Source organism: Phocoena phocoena, chromosome 4 (genome assembly GCF_963924675.1).
Source record: "Phocoena phocoena chromosome 4, mPhoPho1.1, whole genome shotgun sequence".
NCBI classification, from domain to species: Eukaryota; Metazoa; Chordata; class Mammalia; order Artiodactyla; family Phocoenidae; genus Phocoena; species Phocoena phocoena.
The window spans coordinates 72,753,944-72,769,051 of NC_089222.1; the positions used below are offsets into that span (position 1 = coordinate 72,753,944).

Genomic DNA, 15,108 nt, shown 5'->3' on the forward strand with positions numbered 1-15,108 from the left:
TCACTTTGTTGGAGAGACCACCTCAAAGCAGAATCGTCGTTCTATGTCCTCACAATGTTTCACTGTACAGAGCCTTAGATCTTCTACCACCACAGTGGGATTATCCTACAATAAGGAAACAAAACTCCTATATTTATCAACCTAGGTTTTAAATACCAACTACCAATAAAAACATACTTAAAAACAGTACTTGGAATAAATGGTCTAATTTTAAAGGTTTATATTTTATCTTATTTTAGATTAGAAATAGGAGTTATCAACATAGATATAACTAATAAAGGTAATTCTGCCCTGTTAATAATTTTATCTGCCTCATAAAACTGCTGTATAAGAATTAAATGAAATAGTTTATATAAACTTAGTCCAACACTTGGTAGTTAATTAGCAAGTGCTCAATAAATGTTAGCTTTCTGTTCATTTTCTTCTATTTTCTTTCATATCGATTTCTCTCCTGATCCTTACTCACATATAATAAAAGCTACTTTCCTCCAAAACAAGAAGCCTTTCATGAGTCAAGTTTAAATAACTGAAAGAAAAATAAGAAGCCTATACGTGCTTCTTAAAATACCTAAGAAAATGAGAAATTTTAAATCATTTTTTAGTACTTAATAAAAAAATAAACTCAAAACCAAGCTTATCAGAGTAGAAATAACCATGGACTAATTAGTTAGAATAAAGAACTTCTATGGAATAAACCTGCTATCATAGAATAGCAAGTAAAATTTCACATTGTGTCATCTCAAGAGTAAAGTGGATATTTGAAATTTACAGGTGAATACATCATTCATAAAGACTAACTAGGTAAAAATCAAGTCATCAATTAACTAATAGTTCTTTTTCTCTAATTATCTTTAACATTCTCAAGTCACATATAATCTCATTATGCCTTTCCATTAAATAAAAATACCTCACTCTTAAAATCAGGTTCAGGAAAACAAACATGTAAAAACAATGTTAACAAATTTAAAAGTTTCTATTTAAATTAATTCAAGCTTACACTTTAATGTAATTATTAACCTTTCTCCATTACCACTTGGCCCTAAGGTGATATTTCTTAAAAGGCACCCTTTCCTTCAGCATCAAAACAGTACTAGGGAATTCCTGTCTCACAGCTGGACAAAGAAACATGTGAAGGAATAAAAGTAATAATCCTGGGACACAGAAAAATCCATCTCAAAGCTAGGAACTAAGAATTCAGGACACAATGTTGACACTTTCCACTTCTGAGTCCTCTTATACATACACAAACATAAAACTAATAAACAGTAATCTTGCACACATGCATATTTATGGACTTCAATGCTTTACCAAAAGGAACAGTTAAAAAACTTAAACTGGGGACTCAATGGGTTTTCACTAATTAACAAAACACCTACCTTAAACTTTTTCTGGTAAACCAACTGATTATTCTGTATTGAAAACCAGCGTCTAAATAAATACAAAATAGATTACGTTTTCACAAACATAATTTATTTCAGTTGTTGTTAGAAAAGAAATATTGGGGAAAGCACTAGAAAATCAGTTTATGGTAATTATGTTTTTAGAAGTGCATTGTTTTGTTTTGCTTTATATAAACTGATGTCAATGAGATAGATAACTACTGAAAGTAAAAAAACAATTTCAGGCAATTTTAAAACCACAGATTAGGAAAATAAAATTACTATATTTTGATTCATTTTTATGTCAGAAATTTATATCCTAACAAAAGTTGTCATCCTTTATGTCATTACCAAATAATAATTGTTTTAAAATAAAAATTTAGCTTTTTGAGCTTCCTCAAAAATAACTAAATCTTTCCCCCAAAATAATTTGCTTTTGTTATAAAGTAGAAATAAAATTATATTATAAATAAGACTTCATTTGTATACAATAAAAGACTGAAATAAATGGTGCTTTGTTTTCAACCTTTCTGAAGCTAATTCAGCATTTGATTTGTTAAGCAAAACAGAAAATTGTATCATCCTTTTAGAACTGACATCACAGGAGATAGGTGCCAATTCACTTGGGCTTACTTTCATGTAAAATACTTCTAAGCAGAATAATCAAAGTTATGACTAAAAATGAGTCACCTAACTATTGTTCTGCTCATTACTATACATTAATTGGCAAACACTTTACTTGCAATCTTCTTTAGAAGAAAAAACTAAGCTACGTATGGCATATTTACTAATTCTAATTTATTAAAACAGTAAAAGGACCTAAAGACTTACAAAAAAAAAATCACAGCCAAAAGCCATTCATAAAAGGAAGCAAAAACTCTCATCAAGCATGAAAGGTAAAACAATAGTTGAGTCATTATTTTAAAATTAGTTTCATGTGAAATGATTTCTATCATAAACATTAGTTATTAATCTATTAGCAGATAGATTCTACCTTTTCATTGACACTAATACAAAGCACTAAAAATTGTATTTAGACATATTTAGAATTTCTATTTTAAAAAATTAAGTTAATTCTCCAAAGCTGAGAAAATGATTAGATGCTTTTCTATTTTTAAGCTAGACAGATTGTTAGGTTTTCTTGCTATTTAAAAAGGTATCACCGTTACCATTAAAATAGAGACTGTTAAATAAGCATCTAGATAAAACCAAGTGGGTTGCCTCTAAATGCAAATCATCAAGAGGTGAGCTAGAAAAGGAAGAACTTCTGGGTCTCTTTGCTTTGGAACACATAGTTGGTTAGAAATGTTAAAGGAAATACCTCCAAACAAACAAAATGGTGCAGCCCTGCCACATGGGATGACATGCAATGGAAACAATCTCTGATATTGATTGAAGTGTTTTTTAAAAAAATCATTTGAAGTAGCATAAACCATATTAATAAAAATTCTTATATTTTATATATAGTAATCATATTATATAATTTGATGAAAAACTACAATGAATTTTATTGCACAATGGAAAAACATCCATGTAAACTTTTCATGCTTCTGAGGTCTTCAAAAAATAAATTTCTTTTGACCTGCTGAATCTTAGAATAGCCTCTAAACATAAATAACAAAATACTAGATAAAAACTTAATTTTTTTTTCTTAGAGACAATTTCCTCTGATTATTAACTTTATAGATCATTTGTATTTCTGAAACTCAGTTCCCCTACCATCTATCTGCTTCTGGGTAACTTTCTCACATCATTAGTTTTTGTATACACTATAAATTCATCTTAATTTGACATCTCCTAAGGAAAAACAATCCCACAATATATCCTAGGTAGAAAAATATTTTAATTACTAAGATCAGTATGTCTTATGATACTATCTCCTCTCCTCTGCCATTAAAAAAAGAAAAAAGAGCTAACTTCACTCATTTACACTGATGAAGACCTTAATCAGGTAAGTAAAATAAAATATAATTTTAAATTGCTCCTGTAGGATAATCCTAGTTATTATTAACAATTTTAATAAAAGGAAAAATGAGACAGTTCATAGTCTATGCGATATGCAAAAATATTTAATATTTTCAAGTTCATGCTACCTGCAATTTAAAGATTCTTTAAAAGGTAATTAAATAATAAAAAAGACAAATGTTGGAAAGCATTGTGCTGACAACTACACTATATTCTGCAAGATTCACAAACTGACCACAAAGCCAAAATATAAACGTTTTTAAAAAGGAAAATTTCTTGGTTTTAAGAGAACTAAGACACCACTTTATATCTATCTCAAACTGAGATAACATAATAAAGATTTTAGACCAAAATATTACATTCATAAATATTATCAATTTTTAAATACCAATGAGAGCCATAGGATGACAGAATTTTGGTGGGGAGGGAATACATTAAAAAAGAAATCAAGTATCTTTTACAATTTTTGAGCACTAGTCCCGGAACTCAAAATCAAGAACATGGGTAAAAGTCAGACTTCTAAATCTGTAGAAGCTTTATCACTAAAACTATACAGATGATGGATTCATGCACACACTTGGCACATAGGTGCCAAAAAGGTGAACATTTAACAAAATTAAAAGCTTGAACATGTACATGTTCCTTTATCTAAAATTCAATTTAGTTTTTCACAAGGAAAAAGACCAAAATGGTAAAACAAACAAAAGCTAGGAACTGACAATGTTTCCTTTAAACATAATTAATAAGGTGATTACCAAAGGGGCTAATTCCTAATTACCGTTTAAAAAATTTAAAAAGCACTTACTAGCTTATTTCCCTTAAAAAATACAGACACACATATATATAAAGGTATTCGTATTAATCTGTATCTTCTTTGGATAACTATATACATATCAAATGTTCTTTTCCAGATTAAAACAAATTGAGGAGATAAGCAATGAAAAGGTATAATTCCATTCCTCAAATAACAAGTTTACACTTTCTTCCCAATTTAAAACATGAGACTTCATATCCATTGCAAGTAATCCAATTGAAATGCAGGTTAATTATGAGCTTTCTCGTGCCAAAGAGGAAACTGGAGTAAGGTAGGGGTGAGGGGAAGGAAGCCATTTGGTACCTGATATGATCGGGCTTTTTCCTGTCATGTGAAAAAATGGGGCAGGATTAAAACATAAGGGAAAGGTGGTAAAAGAATGAAAACGCAAATGTGCAAAATAAGCAAAAGACTAGCATGATATGAAAATAAAGCAAGAATTAAAGGAACCAGCTTAAGCTCATAACCTAACAAAAGAGTCAAAAGTATCTGTTGTATTTTGCTCACATATTATACATACATGCATTTATACAGTTAATTCCAATTCTCAGGGATCTGAAACGCTAATATTTCAGAAATATTCAAAATTTTCTTCAAAGCATTATGGTATAGAAGGTTCTGGTAGGACTTAGCACACTCTGCTATTATTTTCTGCCTCTATGGTCATAGCTGTAAAATATAAATAGTACCTTTCCTCATCTTAAAAATTTAAAGGAAATAATCACTACAGTGATACAGATACAGAATATATATATATATATATATATATATATATATATATATATATATATATATATATATATATATAAACCTGAAACAAATGAGAACTTTCCATAAGGAAAAGTTCCTCCCATCTGCTCACCCTCTTTTTGTCAAATGATAGTGGAGACTCTAAGGCCACACATAAGTAGAGTTTATCTTTAATCTATCTATACACTTCTTATTTGTATCTGTACTAGATTAAGATACTATATAATACATTTTATGCTTTTAGCTGTATTTTCTAATTCAACAAAGACTGAGCACAGCATGTAATTATTCAACTTCTTTATTCGTTTTGACACCTCACTACTAAATAATGTTAATATTTAATTATTTTCCTTGTTCCTTCATCTTTTCTAAATTTATCATTAAAAGCAAAAGAGATATACAGGTATTAGTAATCCATCTAGCACTGACTTGAGCTTGAAGTAAAGCTGACACACTGAGAAGATGGCCTGGTATGGAAAGACTATTTTGTAGATATCACATCATCAAAAAATGTATATTATAGACATATAAAAATCTTAAGAGACACCAGAAATCTGAAGCCAACCAGAAACAAGCTCAACAATTCACATAAGACATAAAACGTTTCACTCCTTATGCTATTTCAATCATATCACACAAAATACCATCTCTTTGGTTAAATTTCAGATCATAGAATGATGCTTTCAAGATATACTTAGATTTTATGAAACACAGGGCCAGGTTTTAAAACTACCTGGGAATTCCTAGTCAAATTCACATTTCCCTCAGGAAGATCTTTTTAAAAAGTTCCTTTTGAAAATATTGTATGCTTCTACTCCATAGAACTATAGACAATGGCAAATTTGTCATATGATTGGCACCTTATAGTAACTACAAGAAAGTATGTTTCCTAAAACTAATCCACAAACAATTAAAAAAAACAAAAACAAACGTAAACGGTGGGCAGAAAAAAAATCTGTACATTTGAACAGTTGAATTCCTGGACTTTTAAAGTTAAGGCACAAATACACAGTCTTTTATTCAGAGGCTCGTAGAATATATTAAATCAAGCTAGATAGAGAACTAACTAGAGAAGCAGGGCAGAGTCTGGAAGTCATATACAGGTAAAGGGAAATTATTTGCATGTACTTCCTAACATTAGATTTTTGGTAACTTCATATAAAAAAATTTAGATACATTCCAAATTTTTAAAATTGAAAAGCAGAAGAGAATTCTAAATAACATTTAATAGATAACTCTTTCTTTCTTCTCCCTTTTATAGCTACTGACCTATAACCTAGAAAATACTTAAGACTTCTGTTGCAAGGTTTTGACTTTTGTTTTTGAAAAGGGATTTGTATAATGTTTATATGCTATATTCCTTAGAAGTCTGCCTTTAACTACTGTTGTCATCAAAATATTCTTTAAAGGTGTATGAAAATGAAACTAATTTGCTATGCATAATTTATTCCTAATAATGCAAATGGATTAGGAAGGTTTTTAAAAATATTTTTTAAGCTATTTTTTTGTTATTGTTATTGAAGTTGTATTTTGTCTTATCAAACTACAGATTGTGGGCTTCCCTGGTGGCGCAGTGGTTGAGAGTCCACCTGCTGATGCAGGGGACACGGGTTCGTGGCCCCGTCTGGGAAGATCCCACATGCCGTGGAGCGGCTGGGCCCGTGAGCCATGGCCGCTGAGCCTGCACGTTCGGAGCCTGTGCTCCGCAACAGGAGAGGCCACAACAGTGAGAGGCCCGCGTACCGCAAAAAAATAAAAATTCAGATTATTTGGAATTTCCATAGCAAGTTTTTTCTTTCTTTTTTGACAATTCCTTTATGTTTTATTTTATTTTTTTTGGCCTCGTGTAATGTGGTATCTTAGTTCCCCGACCAGGGATCGAACCCGCCCGCCCCTGCACTGGAAGCACGGAGTCTTAATTCTGGGTTGATCCACTGTCGTCTGACCTTGGTCGTTTCTTGACTATCTGCCATAGCAAGTTTTTTAAAGAGCCAGGTTTTGAGCCTCAATTTTGTCACAAACCAGCTGTGTGACCCTGAATGAGCAACCATCTCCCTGCACTTCCATTTCTTTACTAAAAATTAGGGTGTTAACTACAATCTATGATTCTAATCAATAACTGTCATCCTATCACACAGAAATGGCATCTCCTTTAAAAAGTGGCCTCATTTCCAAAGTTATTGTCTTCCTTACTTGGCAAATGATAGGTAACATATCTACAATTGAGAATTTAATAGTTATTCCCTACTTGATTTTAGTTATGTTTTAATGTCTATGCCAATTAATAAAATTCATGAAACATATAATAAAAAACCAAAAGGTCCATGCTTAAGTCAATTAATGTTCTTCCGTTGTCCTAAATGGGAATGCGATTTTCCACTAACACTTACTGTGCTTCATTTTGAAGTCTGAGAGCATTTCTGATTGGAGTAGTCCATGGAAGTTCATTTCATTTCTTCTTAACATAATGGTACAGTTTTTATGGATTTACTGTATTTTCACTGTGTTAAACTTTAAGGAGGTTGTTTTGAAATCTGAAGGTTAAAATTCAATTCTAACATTACCTCATGAAACCATACTAGTTGAAAAATCTTTATTATAAAAATTTGACAACCACACGATCTTAATTTCCTACTCTGGCTATGGAAATTTGCCAGGAAACGCTTCAAAGATTATTGGCTTAATACAGAATTTTAATTTTTCTTTTTTACTTTATAATAGTTAAAACATTATTTCTTAACCAGACCATCTAGTTGATCCATCTATATTCATGTATTATTTTTAAAGTTCTACATAACTCGGGCTTCCCTGGTGGCGCAGTGGTTGAGAGTCCGCCTGCCGATGCAGGGGACACGGGTTCGTGCCCCAGTCCAGGAAGATCCCACATGCCATGGAGCGGCTAGGCCCGTGAGCCATGGCTGCTGAGCCTGTGCTCCGCAACGGGAGAGGCCACAACAGTGAGCGGCCCACGTACCGCAAAAAAAAAAAAAAAAAAAAAGTTCTACATAACTCAAAGAGACTTAATATCAAATATAATCATTATTCTTTCCAGTTTATATTCACTCTCAAGTAAATGAAAATTATTTCAAATACAACACACCATGTACCATTCAAACATCTGACAATATCGAATGCTATGGAAATACTCAATGTATCACTGACATTTGAAAATATCAATAAATGTTTTTTCTATAACCTCATCACCAAGGACTCAAAATTAGTGCACAAGGAATCCATTTCAACGTACTGAATATCCAAGCATAATCATTTCCAGTTAAATTAACAAAAATGTATACTAAATTAAACTTACCAAGAAAATTCTATTTATTTTGCTACTGTCCATTTTATAAAAAGAAAACAATCTATCATTAAGTGAATTCATATCTGTTCAAGCAGCAAATAATATACATTCAACCAATAATATAATAGTGTATCAATTAACCAGAACCCAATACTATTTTCAATTATTACAAAACTGTTCTACTTTTTTTTTTTTTTTTGCAAGAAGGGAGGCATCCTTGAATAAAAGGCTAATCACTGCTATTCAGAAGAATGATCCTGAGACAATACAATCTTTTTTTTTGCTTTAATGTCTGAAATTATTCCACTTTATTAATACATAAGAAAATAAAATATTTTACACATTCATTCAAAAGACATTTACTGGATCAATATATATAAAAATCAGTTTAGAAAAAAAAAATTTTAAGTTTTTGGTAGGCATCGGAGCACCAGCTGCCATACTCACTTCACACATAAAAACAATTCCATACCCTAAAACTCCTGGTTAAAGTTATTGCAAAGATCCAAAGATCAGGATCACCTCACTTAAAGATTCACAAGCCAAAATTAAGTAAAAATGTACATAAACAGCATATAGGGGAGGAACCCAAAGGGAAAAAAAAAAAGCTCACTTGTCATATTCATCCATTATGTTCAAAATATAATTTGCAATCAGATCTATTTGGTAACAAATATGGGAGGAAGCTCACATTTAAAAATTTATTCATTGTAATGATCTAGTCACTACAGACCAAGCAGTATAAAAAGTCTCCTTGCTTCCTGGTTTAAACTTCGCTTAAATTTTAAAATTTAGAATTACTACTGTTACTTTTGACTTGCTTCTTAAGGCCCCTTTCCTAGAAGGGCCTTATCTTATCTTCAATGGACTGGGTTCAGGAAAGTTACTAGGGACTGTGAATTTAGAGAATTATGAAGGAAAGAGTTGCCAAACCAAAGGGAAAGTCAGAAAACTGAGAATATGGAAAGAGCAAGACTAGATTTGAAATATATTACCTGTTCCAAGTTTTGAAGGCATTGCTGGCTCGTTTGAACAGATAACCTTCCATAACAATGCCATTTGCAGCATCTACATTATATTCTAGTTTAGAATCATCACTGGAGAAATCCTAGGCAAAATAACACATTAAAAAGTTCATATGATTTTTACTGATTTCCCTAGACAACAAATCTATCCTAGAGAAACAGCTCAAACAGTAAAACGCTTTGTATTAAGATAGCTATATCAACAATATTCATAAGAAAGCAGGGGAGACCTAAATGTTCAAAAATAGAAGAATGCTTCAACATATTGATGTATTTCAATCCAGTAGACTATTATGCAATAACATAGATGAGTATACAGAATATACATTAAAAGAGAAAAAACAATATAAATTTTATAAATTATACAGCTTGGGTAAATAAACTGTATATACACTGTGATTAAAAGCACAATATGTATACAAATAGACAAAGGGAATAACTCGATATTCTACAGGTGTTATGTTTAAAATGTTTTCATTTAATCCCAATATTTTATGGTGATGTATCTGCTAACAATTTTTTTTAAAGGAATATGGGTATATTTAATTGGGATTATTTAAATCTACCACTATTTTCTAAATATATTACTATTATGGCAGTTTTTAAAATCTGGTAGAAACAATAACTCCACTGTTTGGGGGTTCAAAAAAGGATTAAAATAAAATTATTTTTGCAAAGGAGAAGCACCACAGTGTGAAGTGAGCATTCCGAGCTCACTTTTTTATGAGGACTGTAGAACCACTCATAGTCATCTTCTATCATTCTAATCATTCTAGTTTTCACTTGAATACAATTCAAACTTTCAATTTTCCTCCCAGGATTCATGAAGTTTTGAAATCAGAATTCCCATATTTAAAATATTTCCTGGTGAATTTCCAAAGTAATTTCAACAAAACTGCAAGATTGCTGTGATCCCCAAATTGAAAACTCTAAAAATCAGTCTTGAAACTTTCAAAATTATTTCTGGACCAATAATCAAAATTAGAATGCTATCCTATTAGAGAGTAGTAGACTTTCTGTCTTGAGAAAGATTTTGGTAGAGGCTGGATGACCACCTGCCAGAACGCTGGGATGCGGGGGTCCTGCACTGGAGGAGAAATGGAGTGAGAATCACCTAAGGGCTTTCCAAATCTAAGAGTCTAAGACTATGGAAAGAGGAAACAGACTAACTTCAGAATTAAAAACAAACACTGCTGACATCTCTCAAAATTTAATCATAAAGACATAATAATCCAAAATAATCAAATGAAATAACCTGTAAATAAATTGCTACATTTCTTCCTGCTTTTACTTTGGGGGAAAAAATCAGGGAAATTTTAATTCCTTCATTTAAAATTTACTTGAAGCTATAATTTATTTAATTATGTAGACAGAATTAAGTCAGCAACAGATATAATTGAGTTTGGCAACATTCTAAAAATTTCATTTGTCACATCGGCATCTTTGCAATGCATTATAAGTATTTTTTTTCTAATTTCAACTATTTTTCTTGAGATAAATTAAGTCTTCAGTATAATTCCTATTAACATCAATTAATATTTTATAGTACTTAAAATGTGATAGATGTGATTTTATAATGAAAGCAACGAATAATGTTGAATAAAATATATAATATTAGAATTTAAACACACTGATGAGCTGACAAAATGGAAGGAATACTCAAAGGCAAAAGAATAAGTGAAAATTGGAAGCCACAGGGGTAAGCAGAGCAAGGAAGCCAAGTCTCCCATTAAGGGCGTTTGTCTCATCAGGAGAACTTGAAGCTCTGGTGTGGGGCCCAAGGAATAGAAGGCAAGGCCAAGGCTGGCCAATGAGGGGACTCTAAGAGAAGCTTTCTCTTTTGAAATTGCAAGAAAGACAAGAAGGACCACTATTATCTCTTTGATTTAAGCTTATTTTAAAAGTCCTAGCCAGCAAGATAAACAAAAAGTAAAGGTAACAATTATTTGCAGATGATGTGACTTTGTACACGTAACATCCAAAAGAATCCAGAGATAAATCAGTATTAAAGAGAGCTTAAAAAGACTACTGGTTACAAAATCAATACATAAAAATCAAATTTTATTCTAATATATAACAAAAGTAAACAGTGAGAAAAGAAATTTTTACAAGATAATATTTACAGTAACATTTGCAATACAATTTAACAAAAGATGTACAAGAAAACTATCAAACTTTATGAAGGACATTAAAGAAAACTTAAATAAATGGAGAAATATTTCAAGCTCATGGACTAGAAGACATTTAAAATAAAGATATCAATTTTTCCCCAAACTGATTCACAGATCCAATGCAATCCCAATCAAAATCCCAAAAGCTATTTTTATGTAACCTAAAAAGCCACTCCTGAAATTTATATGGAAATGCAGAACTTTGGCAATTCACTTTTGAAGAAGAGAAGGTAGGAGGCTTCTCTTTGTCAGATATCAAGATATGCTATAAGGCTAAAATAATTAAGATAGCACAGTATTGGCATAATTAAGATAAAAAGACCAACAAAACAGAATAGAGTCCAAAACAGACCTCACATGTATGGAAATGTGATGTATAACAGTATACAACACTGAGTAGTAGGGAGAAACAAACTTTTTAATAACTGAATCTAGATCATTTAGCTACCAATGTGAAAATAAAAGGAAACTGGATCTCTACCTCATACTATATACAAAAAACCAATTACAGATTGATTAAAAATCTAGATATATTGATAAAAGGCAAATCTATACACACTTAGAAGATTAGGCAAATCTATAAACCCTTAGGAGATATACCATTGTGATCCTCGGTTGGGAAGGACACAAAAAGTACCACACAGAAAAGACATTTTAAAAACTATGTGAAAATTTAAAACGTATATACCCCAAAGGGGGGCTAATATCCAGAATATCTGAAGATATGATCAACAGTTAGCTAGGCAACATGATGGAAAAATGGGAGAAAGACTAACAGACATTTAACAAGGAGGATATCCAAATGACCAACAGACTTGGGAGAAGGTCATTAGTGACTAAAGCATAAATTAAAACCACAACAAGATGTCAATATCTACCACCAAAATAGGCAAAAAATTTAAAACTTTCACAATACAACGAGGTGGCAAGCAGCAATGGGAACTCTCACACAGTGCTGCTTACCAGGAGTGGTATAACATTTTGAAAAATAATTTAGCATTATCTACCAACACTGAACATATATACACACCCTCTGACCCAGTTTTATTCCTAGGTATGAATTCATCAGAAATGTGTGCATATATCCAAAAGGCATGTACATGAATATGCATAGCATTGTTTCTTCAACTGATCAATTTCAATTCTTGAAAAAATCTAAATAATTACATTAGACATATTTTTCCTTAATTTTTAGTTTGACTGGATCTTGTTCTTTTCCTTTTTTTTTTTTTTTTTACCTGTAATGCAGCCTTGTGTCAGCATTTAAGGGCAAAAAAAAAAAAAAAGGTAAGTATTCATAATGAACAAAAACAGCATTATTCCCTTTAAGGAAAACAATAACTGACAATTATTTAAAATCAAATAAATTTATCAGATTTAATAATCTACTACTCTTGGACATTCGGTACAACACTGAGCTGTTATACAATAGGGAAAGATATTAAAAGATGCATAGTGCAACAGAAACTAACACGGTACTGTGAAGCAATCATACTCCAATAAAGATCTATTTAAAAAAAAGATGCATAATATTCATTAAATAATTCAGTTTAAACAAATAGTCACATGCTTCTAAATTTCATGACCTCTCATTTTAATTAAAAATGATTGGTCCCAATTCTTAAAAATCTTTCCACAGTAACGTCATTAAAACAAGTTATCCAAACAAAAGTGATTCTAACTTTAAACAAAATAAAACATGGAGGTAGTCTTACCTGAATATAACTAGAAGTAATGAATTAAACATGGTCTGGTAGAAAATCTTCTACTTTTTAAATAACGTTTCTCTTTGAGTACTAACAACCCATCACCAATAAAATTTTCCTTACTTTTATTACAGATTTCACTTTTGTTTTTTTCCTCTGACATCTTCTATATCAGATCTAGTTTACTGGTATTTTAAATTCTAAATACACCATAACAAAAGTTGATTTGACTGCTCAATACCAAGAGAATAGATTTCTTAAAGCAATGCTAGAAGGTGTCTTTTTTTTTTTTTTTTTTGGTCTTTTTAGGGTAAAGTGTGATAGCAGTCCCCCACTACCAAAAATTATGCAGTCAAGTTTCCCACATTTGGGGAAATTGTAGGTGTGGGATGGATAAGCCTCACCCTGGGCAAACCACCTTTGTGATCATGGTATCTCTCCTGCCAGGTAAGTACAGAACACATCTTTTTTCATACTTCTTACATACATTCAACCTCCAGTTGTCTCTTTTTATTTTCAGATTACTACACACAAAAAAATGTCAATGACTATATAAGATAAAATATTATTAGACTGAGTTCCAGGTATATCATATTCAAAGCTTTTAGCACACAGAAACAAAAACTGGTTTCACATTTAAATCTTCATTTTTAAATATATATTTTTCAAACATTAGTTTAGTTAGACTTAGGCAAATTAATAAGAAATGCAAGTGAAATTTCAGCATCACTTGAGAGGGTAAGTGCTGCCTTAGAGTGACTGCAGCTGGAAATTCCTAGTACCAAACACACACATTGATGCTACGGTGTTCTCCAACCCATGACCACCTCCACGCACCCCCCCATCCACCGCCCCCCACATACACACACACATTTTTACAGGTGGTTGGTGATATCTTAACTGAAACTATAAGTAGTGCTTTAAACTCTAAGGGCCACTTTTAAAGCAGTTAAGGCCCTAAGAGACTGATGATGTTTTTATAAACTGGTTCAAGAGCATGGCTTTCAAATATTTTGATATAAAATAGTAATAAAATACAAACCTGAATGTCAGAAAAATATTTTATTTTTTACAAAAAATGGAGGAATTTATCTATACAATACAATCTATAATTATTAAAGCAACTCAAAGGATCTTTTCCAACACAATGATATCCTGCTGAAACCAATAATCAAGAAATTGTGTAAAATGGGAATTAATCTCCTTTAACTTCTCCCCTCAAGTACCTTTTGTTGAATGGTGGAATGTTTTTGCTCCATTTCTCTTTTCTCCTTTGCTGCATCCACAACCAGTCGATCCAACTATAAAAGGAGTAAATGATAGACTTAGAAGTTAAAGAAAGAAAGACATGATTATTTTTCAAAACTCATACACCAAATCAGTCAGTCAATTGAGGTTTACCTAAAAAGGCATTTTGGCTACAACTTTAAAGTGGAAGTTCTTTTTTTTCTGGTATCATATCCTCTTTGAGAAGGTCTTTAATTCCTTTAGAGAAAACATTTCTAAGAGCAACCATGGTTCCAAGCAATTGTGACAGGTGGCCCTGTCTCAGGCACAACAGTGATAACATGCTCACCCCTTGAATTAAGGAGAATGACTCTAGATTAAGTTGTCTGCTGATGCACTCAGCAATTCTGGTAGTTGCTATCAAAGACAGAAAGAAGATATACTGGTGATTTTTCTTCCCAAACAGCAAAAAGTAGCAGCTAAGCTAGTGTGTGCCAGCCTCACAAGTTCAACGTAACAGACACTTCCAATCACTCAAGATGCATGATGTTTTCAAGTTGGCTTCCTAATATTACAATAAAATCTAAAAGGTAGAAAAATAATTCAACAGATAAAAGAGAAAGCAAGAAAGGAAGGAGGGAGGGAAAAGAATAGAATAGAGTAGGAGAGGACAGAATAGGATAGAATAGAACAGAATAGAATAGAATAGAAACCATTCATTAGATCAGGGTATAAAATCACCAATTTTTAAAGTCCTTTTTTTAAAAAAA

General features: G+C 31.6%; 1 protein-coding gene and 1 pseudogene across 1 annotated transcript in view; both read right to left on the reverse strand.

Moving 5' to 3' along the window:
* Positions 1-15,108, reverse strand: part of ACAP2 (ArfGAP with coiled-coil, ankyrin repeat and PH domains 2) — a 155,035-nt gene that overhangs the window by 24,583 nt on the left and 115,344 nt on the right. Inside the window, exons 9-12 of the mRNA XM_065875727.1 lie at positions 14,338-14,412; positions 9,205-9,317; positions 1,377-1,428; positions 5-105 (exon numbers count right to left, since the gene is read on the reverse strand). Coding sequence (XP_065731799.1) covers positions 5-105; positions 1,377-1,428; positions 9,205-9,317; positions 14,338-14,412 — 341 coding nt within the window. The remainder of the gene's footprint in view (positions 1-4; positions 106-1,376; positions 1,429-9,204; positions 9,318-14,337; positions 14,413-15,108) is intronic.
* LOC136123031 (U1 spliceosomal RNA) lies at positions 13,418-13,566 on the reverse strand (annotated as a pseudogene).